The sequence below is a fragment of the Rhodamnia argentea genome, chromosome 2 (assembly GCF_020921035.1).
Source record: "Rhodamnia argentea isolate NSW1041297 chromosome 2, ASM2092103v1, whole genome shotgun sequence".
NCBI lineage: Eukaryota > Viridiplantae > Streptophyta > Magnoliopsida > Myrtales > Myrtaceae > Rhodamnia > Rhodamnia argentea.
The window spans coordinates 25,703,239-25,728,853 of NC_063151.1; the positions used below are offsets into that span (position 1 = coordinate 25,703,239).

Sequence of the window (25,615 nt, forward strand, 5' to 3'; positions counted from 1 at the left end):
CAAATGAAACAAAAAGCTATTAGCTATTATGTGTTTAAAAATTGGGTTAATATCATAAAAAATCCCAAACCGATGCATCGCGTGACAAATCGGTACACGTGTGATAAATTTACCTTCCGTTAGTTTTCGTTAAATTTTACCACGAAATTGCAGAGTTGGACGATACGTGGTAGTTGACGGGTATACTAGTTTGGGGATTTCACCCTCCATTTATCACAAGTGCACTTGTTTGGAATTTTTTGTGATATCAATCCAATTGAACGTAAAATGACGGAAGGTAAATTTGTCATACATGCACTAGTTTGGGATTTTTGATGGTCAAAAAATTAGTTCGAGCTAAGTTTGTCACATGTGTACCGATTTAAAATTTTTGGTGGTAAAAAATCAGTATGTGGTAAATTTATCATATGTGTATTAGTTTGAGGTTTTTCGTGATATTAACTTTTAAAAATTAGAACCCCAACAGGTCAAAAGAGTAATCCAAAGTAATATAAAGATTGGTTATTGATCTTCAAATTGAGTGGCGCAAAAAGGACTAATTGCGTGCTTAATTAATATCCATTTGGAGATTTTGAGGGAAAAAAAGATACTACAAATATCATAAGTTTCATACGGCGCGTAATCCCTAAATTCTAAAACCCTATTACTTTGGTGCCAAAAGTTATATCACTTAATCAGTATTACTTAATTTATGAACCGATTTTCGTAATAGAGCCAAAACGCCATAACATTCACATCGTCGGTGAGTTTCCTAGATAAGGTGATCAACTATGCCATGTAAAAGAAAGTCATGGACTTGGACCTAAGGATGGACTTTTTGTCCCTATAGCAGACGTCAGTCGGAGAACAACGACAGTCAGAGAACAACGACATTGTTCAGGTTTGACCCCACGAGGTTTAACTATCGGAGTAACATATAAAGCCTTTCATGAACCCTCAACTCCATGCGTAATTTACGCAAAATCAAATTGAATTTACGCGTGCAATTAACCCTACCTAAGTAAAATCTACAACCGATGTATGACATTAAAATCTAGAAGCTTTTATTTCACTTCAATAACATGACTCGTCATATGAAAATTGCTAGAGACGCTTGTATAATTTGAGACAGATCGTGTAGAAACTCACGTTTTCTTTTGCGTCCACATTATTTCATCTGTTGTTGATCGAATGATCTAGAAGATGAGTCAGTATTCAAGTCATGCCAACATTTGAATGAAGTGATTTTTCTTACTATTGGTATTTTTTATATCGTGGTATCCAAACTTTTCGTTAGATGTTATGCCATAAGTGCATGATAATTAAGGGCATGCTTGGTAACGTTTTTGATTCTCTATTTTTCTGTTATTTTGTTTCCCGGAATACAAAAAGAACAGAGTGTATGTCGATTGATTTTTTTGTTCTCAAGAACGGATCGGTGGCTAGAGAATATATTTGGAATAGAAACGAGAAGTAAACAAAAAATAGATTCTTTGTTCTCGGAAACAAAAAGAGAAAGAATGTCATTTTAGAAAAACAAGTTCAGTGTAACTTAATGCTCGTCTTTATAACCATGAATTTACAAATGCCGCCTTCGGTGCCGACCACCACTTCTGCTCACCGGTCATTGCCACCACCGGTTACCGTCGCCATTGTTGGTCACGGATCCTTGATGCCACTGCTCCCCGGTCATCGACGGTCGTGGCTCGTCGCCACTGGTCACTACTCATTGCCGCTAATCACCATTGCTAGTATCTTTTTTTTAGCGTCGCACAAAATGCATTTTTGTCCTTTTTTTATTCCAAGAATAAAAATTTTGTACAACTATCAAACACGTTCTTCCGCTTAGAAGCTCATTTAAGGAATATAAATAGAAAAAACTATTTTTGACAAAAAATTATTTCTGAAAACATATGTGTTACCATATGCATCCTAACTCGCTTTATTCTAGCATGTCAAATAAGACTTTATCAGTATGATGATGGACGTGACATCTGAAATTATTTTAAGTGAAAGGCAAGATTTATAGGCGCGATATCACATCCTAATATATGTTTCACGTGAATCTCACTGGAGGTAACACTTCAAATTCAATTTACCATATGTTATGTACTAGATTGGTTAGACTGATTTTTCCGCTGGACAGCTGAGTCCTCGAGTGGGCAGCTCCTTTGGATTTTGTGCTTTTTGGGCCACCCTTCGGGGTGGACTAAGAAAACATAGCAAAATTCTTCCTCACTTTGCCTATAAAAAGCTCAACCACGCTGTGGGATTCCATCAAGCAAAGAGCTCACGAACAAGCAACCGGCTTAAAAAGCAGTCTCTTGCCCTTGGTGTGTGTGCTCTGAGAGATATAGAGCTGAGAGAGATGGTAGGAACAAAAATGGCGTCCCAGATCCCAGTGATAGCCTTCTCCGAGGAATGCATGAAACCGGGGACAAGTTCATGGGCAAAAGCTTGCAAAGTGGTCGTGCAGGCTCTTGAGGATCTTGGTTGCTTCATCGTCGATCACCCCAATGTCCCTCCTGGCCTTCATGACTCCGTCTTTAGCGTGACCGAGGATCTGTTCGACCTCCCCCATGAAACCAAGATCAAGAACACCAACCTCAAGCCTTCCCATGGCTATCTCCCCAAAAGACCCGGCACTCCTCTCCTCGAGGGCATGAACATCGACGGCGCCGAGAAGCTTGAAGTGTGCGAAAAGTTCACCTCTATCATGTGGCCATCTGGGAATGACCACTTCTGGTATTAATCTTTTTTAAGTTCTGCAAATCATCATCGCTCTTTGGATATCTATGGAATGAAGTGTGATGATCGTTTATGTATTATATACAAACAAGCTCGTTATGTAAATTTCCGGGCTCCCTTAGGGAAAAACCCATTTAATTGAACTGTGTTATACTGTGTCAACTTTTATATGCCTCGATGGTAAACCTAACAAAAATTATTGCTTTATTAAGCGATCTCGCATTATAGACACGTTTGCTTTGCAAAATATGACCAGAGTTGGACTCTCCAATAAGGTCTTAGCATCTCAACTTTAAGTTTTACAGATCTAATTTAACTTCTCAAAATTTTCTTTGTTGCTGCAGCAAAACTGTTCATGAATATGGCAAGTTCATAGCTGAGATAGAGAAAGTAGTGTTCAGGATGGTCTGCGAGAGCTACGGTGTCGAGAAATGCTATGGCCCTTACATCGAGTCTTGCACGTACCTCCTACGATTCTTGAAGTACAAGAAACCTGAAGACCTCGATGCAGGTGTGAATCCAATCGCTCACACGGACAAGAGCTTCTTGTCCTACTTGCACCAGAACAACATTAGGGGCTTGGAAGTGCAGACCAAAGATGGCGAGTGGTTCACTTTCGAGCCCTCGGCTTCAACTTTCATGGTTATGGCTGGTGATGCCTGTGTGGTGAGTCACTTATTTGCTCGTGAAAATTCTTCCACGCACTAGTCCGCATGAGTTCCGTCAAAATAATTTCTAATTGTGTGTTGTTTATTCTTGATCAGGCATGGAGCAATGGAAGGATCAAGGCTTGTTACCACCGAGTGGCGGTTAGAGAAGAGAGTCAAGTGAGATACTCTCTCGGGACGTTCTCGTATGTCTCGGGGATGATCGAGACCCCCGAGGAGTTCATCGATGAAGCACACCCTCGGCAATACAAGCCCTTCAATCACATCGACTTCCTTTGCTACTATGACTCTAGCGACACACGCATCAAGGCCGAAAGCCTCATCAAGACCTACTGCGGAGTTCGGGCCAATTAGCAGTCATGATTAATTCAGAATGAAATAGCACATACGCCTCTTAATATGAAATAAAATGAGATTGCGGAGACTGCTGTTTCTCAATCTTCTTTTGTTCTGTTTTTATGAAATAAAGAGGTATACACAAGTCAAAGGTGATTGAAGTTGTTGTTATGTCATATTTCTTGCAGTAAATTGGGGTCCAACTTTTCTTACAATGTAGTCCGCCCACGTGACGAAGTTAATGGATCTTCCGCTATTTCTTTCCCATAAATGATTTGATTTCCTTGCTCCATATGATGTTATTTTACGTCTCCAAGGACTTTTGAGTCAAACGTATGACTTATACATATGTCGATTTCATACAGATTAATCTTTATGACGTGTTTGCTGAGAAGTCTTTTTAGATTAGAATTCCCTTCAACCATCCTAGACTTTCTCACCAAAAAAGGAGTTCATACAAGACAGATATCATATATAGATTAGGTATATCTTTTTCGTTATAACAAACCGGCTAAGGTAAGAGTTGAATGCCAAAACGTGCACGTTAAAGTTGGCTTATGCATAGAGTATATGCTACCTAAACATTTGTAAGCAAGATAAAGTAGGAATCGTAACCGGATTACATGTGCCTTTGCTCATTTTACAGCATCGAGGAACAATTTCATCCAATTGGCCTTCGCTTAACCGCTGTTACTCGGGCCAAGCCAGTTGTGGGAAAACTGAATCCCACCAATTTGGAACAGCCTTGGACCCATGTTATTTTCATTTAGCGAGAGAGATGGAGACATTGGTGGATGTTTAATGTGACGAAGTTCAACAGCACAGCAAAAGCAAAGAAATACTTAGGAACTTTCTTGTTAGGGATAAATAAATAAATAATAAAAAAATATATATGTAATAATACGTCCATGAAGAGGTGTATTTGATATGTACATGAAGAGATGTGTTTGAGAGGACCCCAAGAAAAGGTGCTTGTAATAATACGTCAATGAAGAAGTGTGTTTGATATGTACATGAAGAGATGTGTTTGAGAGGACCCCACGAAAAGATGCTTTTCGAATTGCAACTTTTCTTATCTATAATAGGGATAGATAACTTTGAAAGGGTATGAAAGAGAATGAACATTCGTGCAGAAAACTAATGTAAGTTCTTCCCATTGCACTCTTAAGAACAAACACTCCCACCAAAAGTAAAAACAGTTACTTTGAGAATTGATTTGCATTTATGTTGTGAATCAAGAATACTTTCCGCACGTGATTGTATTCGGACTGTCATGAGTTTGAAGATTTGTGGAGGACACGTCGGAGATTCAACTAAGTTCTTGGGCAAATTCCGCAACGGAACATCGATAGAGGTTAGTAGAATTTCTCGATGATAAATTCCGACATTGGTATCGAGCCAGAGTTAGATCTCCGCCTTATTTTTCGGTTGAGTTTTGACTGATAGTTTTTAAGATTACTGCATGAATATCTAGACGGATAGATCACCGTACTGTTTGTTGATTTTCTTCGAAATTTTGTTCGTGAATTTTTTTTTTATGAGACGGTGAGATAGATTGTCACGCCCCGATCCTCGAGCGCGCGGCATCCCCGTCATCTCGTCCCTCGGGTTAAAAGGGTAGCGTCCCGGGCACGCTATCAACCCATGAGATTAACTACGCATGCGGAAACGTATAATATTCCCGGACAAAAATATAAAATAGGGATAGACAAGTAGGAAAATGCATTAATTCGAAAACATGATTTTATTTACGGACACATCGTGAGCCAACCGAAATGACACGCTAATTGGTCCTATACTTCGGGACGGGGTAGAATCAATTTCGTACCTACTCCAAATAGGGCTACGTCACTTTCATCCTTATCAGTTTTTCAATAATTACTAGCTCCATCACTTAGAACCTGAAAATGGTTTAACAACGATAGCGTGAGATATAAATCTCGGTGAGTCAACGCCTAAGCCCGGCTAAGGCGTTGATTCGTTCGAAGGGTCCTATCAGTCAATCACATATTGATATATAAATATCCCAATCACATGCAGCTTACCTGCTGAAATCACACGGTATGCTCAACATAATATGCTACACATAGCAACCCATAGATATCATGTCAATCGCATACGCAGACACCACACGTGATCCGATTATTAACGGCTATATGGCCCAATTGCACACGACCGGTGTGACTTTATACTATGATTGGCGGTGTCTACCGGCAGACCGTGCTTCGTCCCTTACTTCCGGCGACGGCATCCGATAGCCCGTGTGACTCGTACGACCGGCACGACACGGCACTATCGGGAATCCCTGTAGGGGTTTCGGTCCATCACAAGCTGCGACCGGCATCCGTCAATTGTGTAATCCGTACGATCGGCACGGCACGAATTGACGTGCATCCGACAAGTCGTATGGTTCCGTACGACTAGCACGGTACGAACTTGACAGGAATAATCCATCGTGTGACCACTCAAGTATACTCAGCAAATAGCCAGTTTATAATCCGCATTTAGTCAAATGCTCACGCGATATGCTCACACGGCAAAACTCTTGAGTAATCACACAAATGCACATGTTGTCCATGGGACCTCGCACCCATAAATCGAGTGATTGAACTCTGACCAATCAATCAATTTAACTAGCAATCCGTCAAGGCATTTCATCAATTAATCCACATAAATTATAATCGAGCGTAGATCAATAATTGAATGACAAACATTCAATCCAATCGTACGTAATTAAATTCAAATCATCAATCAGTCACACGCTCATTCTTGACCTATTATTCGCTCGCGATCAAGAAATGTCAATCAATTAATCACTTATTTCGTCCAAACTAGCCTTAATCAAATTAATCCAATTAATTAGGGCCATTTAACCTAAACCGAGTCTCTAGCCTAAATCGGCCCTAATTAATCTACCAAAATATCCTAATAATCTAATTAAACTAATCCAAACGTAATTAACGACTTAGCCAAAGATTAGAGGTCGACTCACCGTCAATTAGACGCGGCGATCCTTGAAAATCTTCAAGCACAAACTTGGGACACGGCTCGAGCAATCGGCCTAATCTTCTCGGCCCACAGGACAAAATTCTCGGCCAACATGGCCCATGGAGGGGGCACATGGCCCGGGTTCTCGGCCAACTTGGCCGGACCACTTGGCCCAGAATCTCGGCCACGGCCCAGCTTGATGGCCCACAAAACAGGCCCGAACAGGGCACTCGGGCAAAACAGAGCAGGCGGTGCAGGGAGGGTTCTAGGACTGTGGCGGCTTTTTCCAGCAATAGACGGCCAAGGCGTTGGCAAGGAAGACTGGTGGGGGTCTAAGGAAGTATCGGGGGACGCCGTTGGTCGCTCATGGTGGCCGGAGTAAGGCGGAGCAGCAGCAAACAGAAGCTGCAGCAGGTGGAATAGAGCAGGGGGGCTGCAGAACAGGGGAACCGGGACTATACAGAGCTGTTCATGGCTGTTCCGGCGTGCTATGGCGGTGGCTTGACTTGGTGATGGCTAGACAACGTCAAGGGAGGTCTGTGAAGGTCTTGAGGATGGTCGGAGCTGTCGCAGTAAGGGTGGAGCAGCCATGGCAGAACAGGGAAACAAAGCAGAAAACAGGGCGTCAAGAGCAGAGCAGGGGGTCTAGTTCAGTTCGGTGAGGCGTAAAGGCGGTCCGGTGAGGTGTAGAGACGACAGAGACGACAAGGAGATAGCTGGTGTGGGTCGAAGGTGGCTAGAGAGGAAGAACGAAGCGAAGCAAAGCAGCAGCAGCAGAAGCAAACGCAGCAGGGGTCAGAACAGGGGAACCAGGGTTCTCAGCGACTGTTTGGTCTTGTTGTGGCTGTCCGGCAACTCGCCGGCATTTGGTGGTGGTGCGGCAACAACTAGAGGAGGGGGAGGAGGTCTTTAGGTGGTTCGGTGACCTTCCAGGGCTTTTGTATGTTTCCCCCAAAACAAAAGAAAACCAAGAAGGAGAAGAAGAAAGAATGAAGGAGAGACAGAGAAGAAAAAGGAGAGAGTGGCGGTGGAGAGAAGGGAGAGAGAGAGAAGTTTGACGTGGAGGAGACTTCGAGATAAGGTGGGAACCATAACTATAATTACCCTTATCTCATAGTTCATAAATCCTAGGGTGTCACATGGATCTCGTTAGGACGAGAAAAATGATAGGTGGTAGGCTTTCGGGGATGCCGTACGGGACGGATCCGCAAAGAAAGTGAAATTCTTGTTGAACCAATATTGGATGTTGGGGAATTGTGTCCACTGGTTCACCGAACAGTGGAGTTCTTTATAAAAAAAAAAAAAGGATAAAGAAGGGGTGAATAGTTGCGTCGGACGAGCAAGGAAGAAAAGGCGCATGCATTATTCTTTTTGGTTTGAACACTTGCGTTTAAATAGAGATAAGAGGAACATGTTCTGTTTTGCAGGATTTTAAAAAAAAAATTGCGTCACCTATTTAAAAAAAAAAAAAAAAGATCAGGCGCATGCATGCGCACGCCCTTGCAAATCTTGTGCACAAGTGAGGCCTGCACGTGCACACACCAGTGCACAGGTCTGGAGCGTGCAAGGCATGCGCCAGTGCACACGTGAGGCATGTACGCCCTTTGCTCATTTACCGTTTTGCTCTGGCTGGTTATTTACGATTTTGCCATTATTCATTTTATTTACTGTTTTGCCATTACATGCAATTCGGTATATATATAGACACACACACGTCTAGTATTTCGTATTTGATTATAATTGATGCTTGAATTATTTGTATACTAGTTCGCATCATGTTATGCTTTTACGATTACATGAGACTGTAATTATTTTTTTAGTGGGAGTTCATAGGTTGGTAGAATTCGATGGAGTTCTCACCTAGAACTTGAATTTTGTGCGAATTGAACTAAATACATGATAGTGAGACAATCCCAACACAGAAGCTGATTGGGAACATGGTGAACTTTCGTTTCGATGTCTTTTGTCATATTATTATTCATTTAAGTTGCTCTTTGTTGCAAAATTAATTATATGTGTTACTGTGAAAGATGTGCTAGTATTAATTCTGCGCTTATTCTGTCAATATAGAATTGTTATTGACTATGGCTTTTGCTTCTAAGACCATTGTGGCTGACCTTAATAAGGGTGAAAAACCGAATGGTGACAATTATGATATTTGGCACCGAAAGGTTCAATACATCCTTGAAGAACAAGAGGTTTTGGAAACCCTCAACCACACCATGGATCAACTTGAGCAAGGAAATTCTACTCAACACAGAAGAGATCTAGAAGCTTATCAAGCTTGGAAAAAGAAAAAATAGCATTGTTCGTATCACGTTGTCGAGTTGTATGCGGGATGATCTCATGTGTGAGTTTGAAGGACTTGAGAATGTTCAAGATATTTGGACTGCTCCGAAAGAAAAGTTTGGGGGTACGTCTGCTACTAAATTAAGGAGGCTCACTATCAAGTTTGACACCTTTCGAAAGTGTCAAAATCAAAATATGAGGGAACACATTCGGGAGATGTCAAACATGGTACGAGAGCTCAAGACAGTAGGCCATACCCTAACCGATGAGTAGCAAGTTCAAGCCGTTATTAGGTCTCTTCTTGAAAGTTGGGAGCACATGAAAATCAACGGGACGCATAATGAGAATATCACAACCTTTGATGATATAGCATGTCATTTGGAGTTAGAAGATGAGCGCCTAGAGGTTGCTAAATCTTCTACGCATGCTTATGCTGCTGAAACTAGTTCGCGCAAAGCTTCAAACTTTAAGCGTAAAAGGAACTATAAGTTCAACAACAAAAGGAAGGAGATTGATCATGCAACCAAAAGAGCCAAAACCCTTCGAGGCAACAAGCATCGTGGGAAGAAGGACAAGGCCAAAATGATCTGTTACTATTGTGGCAAGATGGGTCATTTCGCTCGTGAATGCACCGAGCTAAAGAAGGTAACTGATTACTCATTACTTTAAGTAATGCTTTTGTTTCTAGCACTGTAATGCTTGCTGAATCACATCCTATGTGGACCATAGACTCAAGAGCTACAAACCATGTAGCTAGAGACCGAGGAGCATTTGTGGAGTATCGTCGGATATCGCCGGGAAAAAGATGGATATATGTTGGAAATAACTCCAAAATTGAAGTGAAGGGTGTTGGCACATGTAAATTAAATTTATGTAGTGGTCCAACTCTGTTCCTACATGATGTCCTCTATACTCCCGATATTCGTCAAAATTTGGTCTCTGTAGTTGTTCTTCTAGGCTTAGGTTATGTTTTAAATTTTCATGGTGATTGTGTTGACATTAAATTTGGAACATTTTATTATGGTTCTGCTTATGTACTGAGTGGTTTTATGGTTTTAGACATTGACAATAATATGTACAATGTTAATGTAAATGATTGTTTTTCCTTAATTGCATCTTATCAAAATGTGAATATTGATGCAAATGTTTGGCATGCTAGACTGGGTCACATTGGGTTAGATAGAATGAAAAGATTAGTTAGAGAAAGCCTTTTAGGGTCACTCGCTAATATCAATTTACCCACATGTGAATACCGTCTAACAGGAAAAACAACTAGAAAACCATTTGGCGGAGGAACTAAGGCTGAATTTCCATTGCAATTAGTACATTATGATATTTGTGGTCCATTGAATGTGAGGGCGAGGCATGGAGCCTCATATTTCATCACATTTATAGATGACTCATGCGCTTGAGTTATGTTTTTTCGATCTCCCATAAGTCAGAAGCATTGAATTGCTTTAGATGACATATGAGTTTAGTAGAGAATCAGTTAGACAAAACAATAAAAATATTAAGAACTGATCGTGGGCGTGAGTATCTATCCGAGCAATTGAAGGCTCTTTGTGATGAAAAGGGTATCAAAAGGCAATTGATTATTCCTTATACCCCGCAACAAAATGGGGTTCTTGAGAGAGGGAATAGAACCCTATTAGAAATGGTTAGGTCTATGATGGCACAAGCAAATTTACCGATCTCATTCCTGGGAGATGCATTATTAATCGCCGCATATATACGTAACCGTGTGCCTTCTAAGTCGGTCACTTCTACTCCTTATGAATTATGGACTAGTACAAAATCAGATTTAACCAGATTGTGACCTTGGGGGTGCGCAGGATATGTTCATGACTCTTCCCATAAATATGAAAAATTAGGTCCTAGAGGGAAGAAATGTATCTTTATTAGATACTCCGAGCACTCCAAAGGGTATGTGTTCATAGGTGAACAGGCCGATGGAAGTGTGACCGAAATGGAATCACGAGATGTCATGTTCTTAGAGAACGATTTTCCTAGTAGAGGTGAAATTGACGGTGCGATTATATGAGATGGAAAATCCCGATAACGCGCCCACTAATATTGATGAAGAAAATAATGATTTACCTCAACATACTGGACCTAGTGGGAGTGTTGCATCGTCTAGTGAACTAAATTCACAAGGACTTCAGTTATGTAAAAGTAATCGTATAAGCATTCCTCATCGTCGTTTTGAGATTGAAGGGGAAGCATTTATAGTTGTTTCACAAGATGATGCAGAGCCTACGACAGTTGAAGAGGCTTTGTCATCTCCCGACAAGGAAGAATGGAAAAATGCTTTGGAAGATGAAATGGAGTCTATGAGAGCAAACCATGTCCGGGGCTTGGTTGATCTACCACTCGAACACAAAGCAATTGGAAATAAATGGATTTTCAAGATCAAACGTAGGGTGGATGGATCCGTTGAAAAGTATAAGACTCGCCTTGTGGCGAAAGGCTATACTCAACAAGAAGGTATAGATTATGAGGAAACTTTTTCACCAGTTGTAAAGTTTGCCTCTATACGCCTTATCCTTGCTATAGTCGTAAATTTAGATTTAGAATTACATCAAATGGATGTGAAGACAGTATTTCTTGATGGAGAACTAGATGAAGAAATCTATATGAAGCAACCGATAGGTTTCATAGCTAAAGGCCAAGAGTGAAAAGTTTGCAAGCTTCATCGTTCGATATATGGCTTTAAGAAATCATCTAGATAGTGGTACCTTCGTTTTCATCAAGCCATAACTTCTTTTGGGTTTATGATGATTGAAGAATATCACTATGTGCATGTCAAACGATTTGAGAATAAATTTGTGATTTTATCACTCTATGTGGATAATATTCTGTTGCAGGGGAATGATAAGGGTCTAGTTATCACTGTAAAAGAATGGTTGTCCTCCACTTTTGAAATGAAGGATATGGGAGAAGCTGCTTATATTTTGGGAGTTAAGATAGAAAGAGATCGTTCATGACACCTTCTTGCTCTATCTCAAGAGTCTTATATTAAAAAAAATTCTTGAACGATTCAATATGCAGCATTGTAATCCTATTGATACCCCTATCATGCAAGGCGAATGCCCGAGTTCTGAGATATGTCCTAAGATTCCAAAAGAAAAGAAAGAAATGGAAACTGTTCCTTACTCTAGTGCTATCGGGAGTTTAATGTATGCTATGATGTGTACTCAACCCGACATATGTCATGTCGTGGGGATAATGAGTCGCTACCGGTCAAATCCTGGCCAAGAACACTGGAAAGCGGTCAAGAGGATTCCGAGATACTTGAAAGGCACAATGGACTGTCGACTTTGTTATCAAGGAACTAATTTACGCTTAATTGGCTACTTCGATACTGATTAGGGAGGAGACTTTGATAAGCGCAAGTCAACATCTGGATATGCGTTCTTGCTTAATGAAGGTGCGATTTCTTGGAGTAGCAAGAAACAGACATGCACAGCTCTATCTACAATGGAGGTTGAATTTATTGCATGCTCTGCTGCGGTGCAAGAAGCAATATGGCTAAGACGTTTCTTTGAAAATTTAGTCGTAATCATTTATGTTCAAAAACCGGTGACGGTTTATTGTGATAGTCAAGCAGCCATTGCCTATGTCAAAGATCCCAAGTATCATTTTAGGACAAAGCATATTGACATAAAAAATAACTTCATCGGAGATGTAATAGCGCAGAAGGAAGTAGTCCTACAATATATTTCTACGAACAAGATGGTTGCTTATCCATTCACTAAGGCTGTTCCTAGAGACGTGTTCTTGACGCACGGGATGTCTCTAGGGTTGCGTAGAATATAATTTGTAATATTGTTGAGGATTGTTACATTATGTATATGTACTATATATGTACTGTACTTATTATTAAATGAATTGATGTTTCATTCTTAAGTACAATTCATTATAAGACTAGCACAAGCACACATATATTGTTGAAAGGTATGTCATCGGGCGATGATTGGTTCACTCACACGAGCAATCACCTCAAGCGCTATAGTAAGCAAGTTGAGATGACATGGTATGTACGAAAGATGTTGGAACAACAAAATTCGGTACATAATATATTTATGTCGCCTTGATTGGAATCAAGATGAGGTCTATGACTTATGTATGATGAGACCGAACATGATACTCCCACAATCATGTGTGCCCGATGGAAGCCGGATGGGAGTGATTAATTGGTCGCTGTAGAGAGCGAGCTGATATAGCACTCGGGCTAAACATACGTACATGAAAAGCATGTGACTATGTCTAGGCTAAGATCCATGTAGTGGATATATCTGATAAATGACATACGCTCTTGTAAAAAAAGAAATTCACTATAGCATGTAATTCATACTACATGTGCTTTATTTAACCAATAAGGGAGATGAGTATAATTATCCCTACTTACTCATTGTGTGAGTCCTTGAGGTAATTCATCAATCGATTGCCTTAATTTGTACCCTATGTTACTTCTGACTATGTTCTTAAAGTAACGGATCAATGTTGCTGCTTTAGCATGTTACCGGTGGTCATGAAAAGAAATATGGTTTTATTGGATGTGTCTAAGAAAGCGGTTGTTCTGAAATGGAGAGAGACATGAGTGCGAAGGAAGACTATTATTGTTTTTCATCCATCATATGTATTTACTAGTCAACCAATTATATCGCCTATCATGTGTGCAGATATAATTGTAAATACATGGTGGATTAAAGAATGTCAAGTATAGCCTTTAAGGGATAGGTATACTTAGACTGATGTAACAAAATATGTTTGGGGTGCTGTTAGAAGTCAATTTTTTTTTTTTTTTTGGGTTGTAGCTGTTATGTATTCCTAACGGGTACATAACTGAGCTCCCAAGTGCATGTGTACTCACTGGTCACACGACGTATTTGCAAGTATGAATTGATTTTGAAGTAGACGATGTTAATTGCCTTATATTCTTGATAGAGTATTATCAAGCCCTTCATGTCCAAGTGGGAGATGTAATAATACGTCCATGAAGAGGTGTATTTGATATGTACATGAAGAGATGTGTTTGAGAGGACCCTACGAAAAGGTGCTTTTCGAATTGCAACTTTTTTTTTTTAATCTATAATAGGGATAGATAACTTTGAAAGGGTATGAAAGAGAATGAACGTTTGTGCAGAAAACTAACGTACGTTCTTCCCATTGCACTCTCAAGGACAAACACTCCCACCAAAAGCAAAAATGGTTACTTTGAGAATCGATTTGCATTTACGTTGTGAATCAAGAATACTTTCCGCACGTGATTGTATTCAGACTGTCATGAGTTTGAAGATTCGTGAAGGACACGTCGGAGATTCAACTAAGTTCTTGGGCAAATTTCGCAACGGAACATCGATAGAAGTTAGTAGAATTTCTCGATGATAAATTCCAACAATATATATAGAAGATTATGTATATTTCCCTTGGTTGGTTTTTGATTGATTGTAATTGATGTTTTGCTACTTTAGACACTAGTTTCGTAAAGCCTGTAAGCAGTTTCATGTACCTTTCATTTGATAATGTGCAAGATATTACATATTTTTGCCATCACAATTCTCTATCTTTTTTTTTAATAGCAAAAGTGGAGGCAAAGATGCCGAGCAAGACCATCCGACAAACCCGTGACAATTCAAGCCCTTCAATCCCATTGATTTTCTTTACTACTGATGACTCTGGGGATGGTTGTTGCATTTCACACTTTTATGGTACTGTGGACCATTAATTACCATTGACAAATTTCAAGACCGTGGGCTCAATGGCTGACAACAAATGTACGGTCCAACCAACCCAATTTCAAGCTATTACCATGTACCTGAATATGTATTTGACGTGGAACTCCTGCAATTATGAATTTATAGCCAGCACATCATGTGAGAACTTGGATTGATAATTTCTTGTTTAGTCAACCTTAGGTAACACTTGAGATGATGATGATGACCTCCTCAGATGATGCATAAGTTCAGAGGTGCCACTTGAGCATTTGTAAATCCTCAAATGTTGCTTTTAGATGCACTTGTTCTCACAAGCAATTATCCTTCTCAGATGTTAAGCATGTTCCGAGGCTTTGCATTGAACTTCCTCATATGTTGGTTTTGTTCAGAAGCAGTCTTAACCTTTCTTGTTAGCAACTTAAATAAGTACATTAATAATACCCAATTATTGTCTAATATATTCAAAGGAATTCTTTTCCAAAGGCTTAGCGAACATATCAGCTAATTGATACTTTGAATCAACAAATTAAATATTAACATTATCATTATGCACATAATCATGAATGAAATGATGCTTAATTTTAATATGCTTAGCTCGAGAGTGCAAAATTAGATTCTTTGTAAGGTTGATTTCACTGGTGTTGTCATACTTGATTTCTATGTTTGAATCTTCAACACCGAAATACTTCAATTGTTACTTTATCCACAAGATCTGAGCACAACAGCTTCCTAACGCAATATATTCAACTTTTGTGGTTGATAATGCCATAGTATTTTATTGTTTTGAGTACCAAGACACCGGCATTGATCCTATAAGTTGACATGTTCCTGAGGTGCTTCTTCCGTCTAATTTGCAACCTGCAAGATCAATATTTGAATAGCCATATAAAGTAAAGTCTGAGGTCTTTGGATATCATAGTCCCAGATTAGGATAGGTTCCAATATATTTAATGATCCTCTTTACTGCTGAGAGATGTAATTCTTTAGGACCTGATTGAAATCTGGCACACATGCACACACTAAAAATGATGTCGGGTCTAGAAGCAATAAGATATATTAATGAATCGATCATGCTTCTATACAACTTATGATCAAACCTATTTGCCCTATTCATCCTTGTCTAGCTTGGATAAAGAAGACATTGGTGATTCAATTTTCTTATAGTTTTTTCAGATCAAATTTCTTCACAATTTCCTTCACATACTTCTCTTGATGTATGAAAGTTCATTATTCAGTTTGATTCAATTGAAGTTCAAGAAAGAAGGTGAGTTCTCCCATCATGCGCATTTCGAATTCACTCTACATGATCCGAGAGAAATTTTTGCAAAGTTTTTTTTATTAGAACAACCAAATATAATATCATCAACGTATATTTGGATAAGCAAGATATCTTTACCTTCCTTTTTGATAAACATAATAAAAATTGCCCTTTTAATTGAAAAGAGAAGAAGATAACATAAATAAGGAAGGTTTCGTAGCAAATAAAAGTCCTAAACCTATTGCGTTTGTAACAATTCAGTTCTAAACCTATCACCTTTAGTAATTGAGTTCTAAACTTTCCGAGTATTTACCAATGTAGTCCATCATGCCAATTTTGGCCGAAAATCGTGAACATAAATGCTGGTCATCCAACATGACACGACCAACGCGGATGCGGACAAATTTTATTATATTATAATATCTTTTTTTGAAATTTTTATTATTTTCTTTTTTTTTACTCTAGGCTAGCGAGGTTGATGGACGACCACCGTCAGCCATAGGCAAGGGCTAGTGACCTTCACCTGGTCTTAATGAGGGCGCCGCGGCCCTTGCCTAGATCCAGACGAGGGCCCACACCCTTATCGGCCATGAGCGAGGGACTCTACGCCCTTGCCTAGATCTAGGTGAGGGGTCCGAGCACTTGCCCAAAATCCAAGTGAGGGGCTTCCGGCCCTCGTTTATGGCTAGCGAGGGCATCATGACCCTTGCCTAGACCAGAAAAGGGTGTCGCAGCCCTTGCCAGCCAATAGTGAGGGTTAAGATCCTCCCTTGGATTTGGGCAAGAGCCCGACGCCCTTGCCTATGGCCGGGGAGGGCATGTAGGCCTTGCACGATAAAAAATTTAGAAAAAAATTAAATAATTATTCATGTTAGCAAGTCTATGCCACGTTGGATGGGTGGCGTCCACGTTCATAATTTCCGGCCAAAGTTGGCGATATGGACTACATTGGGAAACTGTCAAAACTATTTATGATTGAATTAGCATAATTGAAAGATTTAGGGCTGAATTGACACAAGTATAATGGATTTAGGACTTTTTGGGTACTTGTCTCGATTGAAATTTATGGCGTGGTGCGGACTCGAGTCAATCGGATAAAAGAAAAGAAAAGAAAAGAAAAGAAAAGAAAAGAAAAGCGGCTTTACCTCGATTTATCGTGGGTTTAAAATAAAAGTTGTACATATATGCAATTGATGGCCACAAAAACAATAGGATTCGTGTAATTGAAATTTGCAATTGGCAATGATTTTACTTATAAGATTTCAAGCACCGTACATGTATTAATCTCTTATCAGTGTCTAAGCAATGGAAGAAAATTCCAATTTGTCTTTCCATTTGATTGGGGTCAGAGAAGATCTTGATGCAACAACGCTACCCATTTCGTAACGATAGACGAAATTCTCCATGTATCTATGTATGCATAGTCGTTCAACTTCATTGAAGCGGACGAGAAAAATGGACCAGAGAATGATAACAATCGAATTCATTATACCACCACGGGACGACACCTTTGGTCCATTTTGTTCAATCGGGTACTGGTGGTCAAGTCTAGAGGCGGAATAGGCAATGCGATTACGCAATGGCGGGCTCTCTAACCAAGAAAGCTTGTCGTTCAACCAATTAAGAAAGTAAGGTAAGTTTCAAATTACTAAAAATTGTTAACACGGGATGGCGGGACACTTGTAACCGTATCCAAATGAAGTAAAATTCTCATTTTTAATACACTCATTATTCAAAATGTGAAAAAATAATTATTTTTTGGATTTTTCGGCATTTGGTTTATAAAAATAAATTAGTCAATTAAAGCATTTTCCACTAATGAAAAAAATACCTTCGAAAGTGGAGAAAATGATTTTCTCTCTCATATTTCTTCCCAAACATCATTTGAAAATATTCGACATATTGAAATGCGAAAAATGTAATGGAAGAAGCTATCACAGTTATAGGCAAAAGCATTTTACATAGGGAGAGGCTGTTTTCACATCCTTTTGGTTAAAACACACTTTATAAAAGTTGATGACCAAATTTGCGTTCAACTTCGGTGAGCATGTATAGAGGTTTAATAACACACCTTTTTGTCCGACGTCAAAATTATCCTTCTTGTCTTTGTCTGTCGCACCTAGCATGAAGAGGACAATTTATTTTATCATCCAAAAGACAAAACAAAATCCGTTGAATGTGTATTTACCTAAAAAATAAAAAAAAAAGAAAAATGAAAGGAAAAAGATCACAACTAACTTTCTTATTATTGTTTCTCAGTGAATCGTATATTTTAGGATAAGAACGTAGATGTAAACTGGAGCGAATGATATCCATTTTATTTACGGAATTAATTTCTGGCCAAAAATAAAATTTTCTAAGTCTAATTTTTGGATGAGTTTTTGAGCAGATAAATACACTTGATAACGACATAAAATTTCTGTTCCTAGAACATAAATTCATTTTATAACAACATAAAATTTTTAGGGCTGCTGGCTATCAACAGATGGTAACCAACGGATCGTCAATAAGCGACGGGGACATGAGAAAGATAAAGTGAGGATGAGAAGAATTCTTATTTTTCATTTATGTTCCAAAAACAGAAAAACAGAAAATATTAACTTTCCATTTATGTTCCAAACCTATTTCTGTAACGAATTTTTGTTTCGAAAATAGAAAAATAAAATTGCATTATGAAACAAATTTCTGTTTCAAACCTGATTTAGAAACAGTTGTGGAATAGAAATAGAAAAATATAATGGGTATCATTCGTGCCCTCAGTGAACCATGCCTAAAAAAAATTATTTTCTTTATGGAGTGGTCCACAAAATTTCACATGGTATTAGAGCAGCAAGTCTTGAGTTTAAATCTTTTTCGGCCCCTATTTGCCTCCGAATGAAATATTTTCGTGATTAATACTAGGCAAAATGATTAGACTAAGCATGAGGGGAGTGTTTGAGTACTTAAATGTTAAATCATACCTTCATTTAATTGGTTAAACTTTTATTAAGATTTTGGAACAGCTGACAGTTATCTACAAAATCTCACATGGAGAAGTATGAAACCTTTTTCACCAAAGGTCACGAGGGTTTTTTTTTTTTTTTGGAACCAAAGGTCATGAGCTACGTCTTTTACTTATGCTAGTTCGCCTTTCAAGTCCGTCAATGGAAATTATTACTAATTTTGCAAAGGGTGTTGTGATTGAAAAGGGTAACGAAGATAATTTTTTTTTCCTGAAACTTGGTAAAAACTGTGGTTTAAAAAGGAAAGAGATGATGAAATGAATGGAGGGAGGGGAACGATAATATAACATTGAATCAAGTTTTGCTGTTGAAGGAAAGTAAATCAGTTACCTTAAAATTGCGCGATTTCCCTGAAAAGGCTTACGTATCAACAATCAAGTCGTGGAAAAAACATTTCATTATCGCCACAGAAATACATTACCACCAATTTCCGCATAGAGTTACTATACGAGCAGTATTTTTTCAATGTAAATCCCAATTTGAGGAGCAACCTTCATAGTCTTGTTAATTACTAATTACGCACGCATTATTTAAATGATTCCGATTTGAAAACTTGCATATTGCGATTGTCATTGTCCTGCGGGTGATATCTGGGGAAGGTGACTGTAAATTTGCAGCATAATAAAAATCGCCTTTTGAATTGAAAAAAGAAGAAGATAACATAAATAAGGAAGGTTCCACAGCAAATAAAAGTCCTAAACCTATTGCATGTGTACCAATTCAGTTCTAAACCTATCGACTTTAGTAATTGAGTTCTAAACCTTCTGACTATTTACCAATGCAGTCTATCTAGCTAATTTTGGCCGGAAATCACGGACATGGACGCTAGTCATCCTATATGACACGACCGGCATGGATGCAGACAAATTTTATTATATTATAATATCTGTTTTTGAAATTTTTATTATTTTCTTTTCCTTTCTTTTTTAACTCTTGCCTGGCAAGGTTGATGGACGACCACCGTCAGCCATAGGCAAGGGCCTGGTTTTAGGCCCTGTTTGGTTCAGCTTTGGGCAAGGGATTTGGTGAAATGCAAATACCTATGAGCTAAAGGGGTTTGGTGAAATGCAAATACTATTTGGTAAACTGTAATTGAAAAGTGCATTTGGATGCAACTTTGGGGAAAATGTTGTTTGGTAAACTTTTAAATCTGAAAAGTGCTTTGGTGTCCCAATTTAATATTTTTTAACTTTAATTTGTTTAAAATTAGGAAAAAAAAAAAACAAATGACTGCAACTTTTATATTTTCGCGTTGAGAGTAACGTAAAAGACACATATTAACAAATTTATAAGTTAAAAAAGTCAAAATATGGCGTGTGCAATTATATCAAATGATCATTATAATAAATATGATCACATAAGTCATTGAGGATGAAAATAATTTTTCCTCCAAAAAATTACAAAGATGATCACATAAGTCATTGAGGATAGAAATAAGTTTCTTTCAAAAATTACAAACCTCTTTAACTATTAACTAAACCCATGGCTATTTCATCACGTAAATGTGCCATGTCAGGGGATGCATTAGTATTTGAAGCATTAGCCCCATTCATCTACAGTATCACGATCAACCGAATATCCACACTCGAGATCCAAATCCGCATCTTCAAAGTCCATATCCTCTACAGCATTTCTTGGTATATAATTGTGCAAAACCATTGTCGCGATCACAATTTGCACTTGCTTTTCATACAAATAACTTGTTTTATTTTTTAAGAATATGCCACTTCTTCTTCAATACGCCAAATGCTCGCTCAATTTCTGATCGTAGCGAGGAATGGGCACGGTTGAACACTTCTTGATAACCTGTAGGTGAAGGACCTTGTCGAAACTCCGGCAAATGATATCTCACTTGTCTACATGGCCCCAAATAACCCGTGGGATTTGGATATCTAGCATACACTAAATAATATTTACCCACACAAATATAATATAAATTTAATTAACATGTCACATAGATAATAAGTAGATGCTGCATGAAGTTGATAAACCATTAACTAATGAACTTGGAGGAGGATGGAGAAATTGTGCATCATGTCTTCCAACGGCTTTATTGAAGACACGGGTATCATAAGCTTGTCCCTCCCAACCGGTAAAAACATAGATAAATTCCATGTTAAAATTACATACCGCCAACACCTTTTGAGTTGTCGTTCCTTTTCGCCCAATAAAATGAATTTGATCGTACGTAGGTATCACCGCTGGGATATGCGTGCCATCCATAGCTCCAAAGCAATCCTAGAACAAATGACACAAATATTACTTGATTTACATTAGAGTTTGATTTTTATTGTACAATCTTAACTTCTTAAAATATGGATAAAATCGTCGATCTTTCTTGATCTTCTTTGGAACTTCTTGATATTGTCTATCGGTTGGTTGGATCAAATCTTTTGCCATATCACATATTTATCTAAAACTAAGCTAAAGTGCTTACTAATGGTTTCTTCCAAAAGCTGAAAGCAGTCTTGTGCTAACCTATTACCCGCACCATGTCCCAACATATAAAGAAATAGTCCAACCATTTCTGCAACATCAGTATTCCTATATCCTTTAAGGCCATAGCATGTTACTAAGTCATGTGCCAATTACTAAATATGGCCCTATGCATTGGAAACATATTATACCACCTTATCGGATTAGCATCTTCGCCCATCAACTCTTTCAACCATGCATAACTGATATATGATGAGGCCATGCGAGGTTGTTTGCAAAGGTACATTGCTTGACAAGCAGCAGAAGCATGAGTGACTGCAAGAAGATCCAATAATTTATCTTCCTCCTCTTTATGATTTTCCCTTTTAGGAGAATCCATGACCGCTTAACATCATAACAAAATAATGAGTTAGAATATGAGAAACAAGGAATAGTATTGATCATCCATCAAGATAAACAATATCGACCATCATAATTATGCAAACTCAACCACGTAAAGAGAACACCAATTGGAAATAGTTCTTACATTAAAACAAATAATAGAAATTGGGTTCACACATAAAGCAAATAAAAATCTCACAAGAAAATAAACTATCATAGTGAAGAGTACAAAAAAGATGCTTCAACATCCTAGCTATGACTAAGCTCGTCCATCTCAAACTTGAGATACTTGACTCTTAGTGCATCACTATTCAAGCTCATGAAGACTTGCCAATTGTCTTTCTTTTCCTTAAAATGTTTGATTGCACAAAAGTATAACTTTTCATCTTGCACAATCTCGGGTATGGTATCCAATAGTCGCATGAGGTCCTTGCAAGGACCAAATCCGTAATTTGCTTGAGATGTGGCATTGCTTCTACTTTCAATAGCTGAAACCATCCTTTCAATTTGGTTTTCAAGCTATTGTTGTGGCCTCATTCTCTTTTCTTTCTTCCCTCGAGCTTGCTTCATTGAATTTCGCATCACTCTTTTTATGGGTTTGAGTTGCATTCAGTTCAACAACATTTTCACCACCTTCGGACTCCAAAATATCATCAGCATATATATCAAGATTAGCGATATTAGGTTGTGTGGCATTAATATCCTCCTCAATACGTAAACCTTGTCCAGGATTCCATATTATTCCTCCGGTAGCAACTGTACTACTGAACATTCTACCTAATAGCATATCAAGATTAGGATGTATGCCTTTCATCCTAAAAGGCTTAAACCTATAATCAACATGTTATAATAATAGAGTATTTTAGTAAGTTGTATCAATGAACTTGAATTTAACAGAAAAGTAAAAGAGGAAGTGATAGGAACCTTAATTTTATCGTCCCACCATTTATCGGTCCCAGCAATGGTTTTCTTCTTGTCATCCCATCCTAGTCTTGTTTCACTTAAAATCATTGTCCTTCATCTTTTCCATTCTTCCTTGAGATTATCCCACTTACTCTTCATTTGAGTTTTGTCATACTTTTTATCTGTTAAATCCTTGAACTTATTAATTATGACTATCCATCCATCCCTCTTGTTGGTTGCAAGACAGTTGCCTTTTTCAATTTCCTCAATGCATAACTTACAAAATATTTTCACATCTTCGGCAGTCCAAATTGCTTTTTCCTTTAATGAACTCGCCATCTTGTAATAATATAAACATAAACACAATTGAGAGGCACAAAAAATAAGATATGAAACTAGCAAACCAATCAAGATAGAACAACAAGTTGGACCACCAATTGTGAACGAACCATGTGAGCAAACCTGAAAGCAAGAGTAAAAAACTAGAAAAAAATTGAGCAAGTTAGGCAAGCATCTTCATCAGAAATCTTCTGGTTTCATGCTAAAAGCAAGGGTAGAAAACCAGAAGATTGCCAATGTGGGTTATAAACAAGCCATAGAGTTTACTCTCACACCAATTCAGAAACAAACCAGGAGATTACCGATGTGGCATAGACCCGCAGCACCAATAGATTTTGCTCAATTCTCACACCAATTCAGAGTAGTTTATGTACAACATGAATCTTTGCATGCGGACTACATCATCCGGGTGAGAACGGACAAGGGAAAACAAATATGAAGAAGCTCATCAACCCCCTAATTAATCTCACTCATTCAAATCATACATGTTTCAAGTGAAAAATTGATCTTTTATCTTCTAAATCGATGAAATACTTATGGCAGTGCCTACAACTATACTAAAGAAAACGAAAATGCCCAAATTGGAGAAAACGAAATTCAATTGGGAGAAGAGCCACTCACAAACTTAATTGCGACTTCCTCGTTTATCTAAATATTTGCGACTTCCTAGTTTGTCTCAATATTAGTACCTAAAAACAGTTCATTGAAAACTTCAATCACAATCAAATTGAAAGTCGAACGAACGATGCCAAAAACCAAGCATCGGTCATTGAGCAGTCCACCAAGGTAGATCTCTCTGAACGATCTGCTGCCAATCTTACCCCCAAGCCGGAAATTGAAGGCAACGCGAATAGAGAAACAACAAATTCTTACCTAGAAGAGATATGAGCATGACAAAGACAAAGTGGCATCTCGAGGGCGCGGGGATAGCGGCATCCAGCAAGAGAGGTCGATGGGAAGAGAGTTGTGAAAGAGGGTGTGTTCTCAAAGAAAAAAGGGGCAAGAGACTTGAGTGTGTGTCTTTTTTACGGTTTATGAGCTTGTCTATTTCCAAATGGGCAAAATAGGAATTATGGTTGATGAATGAGGGTAAAAATGGAAGTTTAGAAATTTCATTAAATCGGAGAAGTTGCAACTTGAAAATGCAACTTCCCAAAGTAGCTATTGAGCTATTTTGGGCAAAAGGCATTTGGAGAGCATTTGAGATGTAATTGCATCTCCTTAAAGTGAATAAAAAAAAAGCCAAAAATCATTTGCATTTGGCAAAGGGACTTTAGAGCCCCAAAACTCATTTCAAATGCTGAATCAAATAGGGCATTAATGAGGGCATCATGGCCCTCGCCTAGATCCAGACGAGGGCCCACACCCTAGTTGGCCACGAATGAGGGACTCCGTGCCCTCGCCAAGATCCAAGTGAGGGTGCTAAGCGGTTGCCCAAAATCCAAGTGAGGGGCTTCCGGCCCTTGTTTATGGCTAGTGAGGGCATCATAACCTTCGCCTAGACTAGAAGAGGGCGCCGTGGCCCTTGCCGGCCAACAACGAGGGTTACGATCCTCTCTTGGATCTAGGCAAAAGCCCGACGCCCTTGCCTATGGCCGGGGAGGGCATGTAGGCCCTCGCCCGATAAAAAATTTAGAAAAAATTAAATAATTATCCATGTTAGCGCGTCTATGCCAAGTTGGATGGGCTGCGTCTATGTCCGTGATTTCCAGCCAAAGTTTACAGTATGGACTACATTGGAAAATTGTCAAAAATATGTAGGATTGAATTAACATACTTGAAAGATTTAGGACAGAATTGCCACAAATATGATGAATTTATGACTTTTTGGGTACTTTTCTCGGTTGAAATGTATGGCATTGTGCGGACTCGAGCCAATCGGATAAAAGAAAAGAAAAGAAAAATGGCTTTACCTCAATTTACCGTGGGTTTAAAATAAAAGTTGTACATATATGCGATTGATGGCCACAAAAAACAATAGGATTCGTGTAACTGAAATTCGGAATTGGCAATGATTTTTCTTATAAGATTTTAAGCACCGTACATGTGTTAATCTCTTATCAGTGTCTAAGCAATGCAAGAAAATTCCAATTTTTCTTTCCATTTGATTGGGGTCGGAGAAGATCTAGATGCAATAACGCTACCCATTACGTAACAATAGACGAAATTCTCCACGTATCTATGTATGTGTTGACGCCTAAATTTTGACTAATCTATTTTTTGCATAAAAATTAGAACTAATTTTAGTTCTAAATAAAAATCATCTCACATATTTATTTTTAGCGTACATTGCATTGGCATATAATTGGGCAAGCGGAACACTTAATTTAGCATGCGTCTAGACTAGGCACGGGATGGAAAAATACACCGAGAAGATTTAAAATTTCAGGGACTGAATTGCAAATACTTGGAACTTCAGGGACTGTATTGCAAATACCAAAAGAAGATGAAGAAGGGAAGATGATGAAGGGAAGATAATGAAAAGAAGATGAAGAAGGGAAGATGATGAAGGGAAGATAATGAAGGGAAGATGAAAATGGAAGGTGAAGAAATGAAGATGAAGAAGGGAAG

General features: G+C 38.6%; 1 protein-coding gene and 1 long non-coding RNA gene across 2 annotated transcripts; both read left to right on the top strand.

The window, feature by feature from the left end:
• The first annotated feature begins 2,273 nt into the window (after positions 1-2,273).
• Positions 2,274-3,897, top strand: LOC115737475 (probable 2-oxoglutarate-dependent dioxygenase AOP1). Its single transcript, XM_030669600.2, has 3 exons — positions 2,274-2,724; positions 3,072-3,393; positions 3,492-3,897. The coding sequence occupies exons 1-3, from the start codon at positions 2,348-2,350 to the stop codon at positions 3,747-3,749; spliced, it is 957 nt and encodes a 318-aa protein (XP_030525460.1). The 5' UTR covers positions 2,274-2,347; the 3' UTR covers positions 3,750-3,897.
• Positions 3,898-7,264: 3,367 nt separating this feature from the next.
• Positions 7,265-24,018, top strand: LOC125313757. Its single transcript, XR_007197337.1, has 3 exons — positions 7,265-7,276; positions 7,509-7,513; positions 23,944-24,018. It is a non-coding gene; the product is annotated as an uncharacterized LOC125313757 (long non-coding RNA).
• The last annotated feature ends 1,597 nt before the right edge of the window (positions 24,019-25,615 follow it).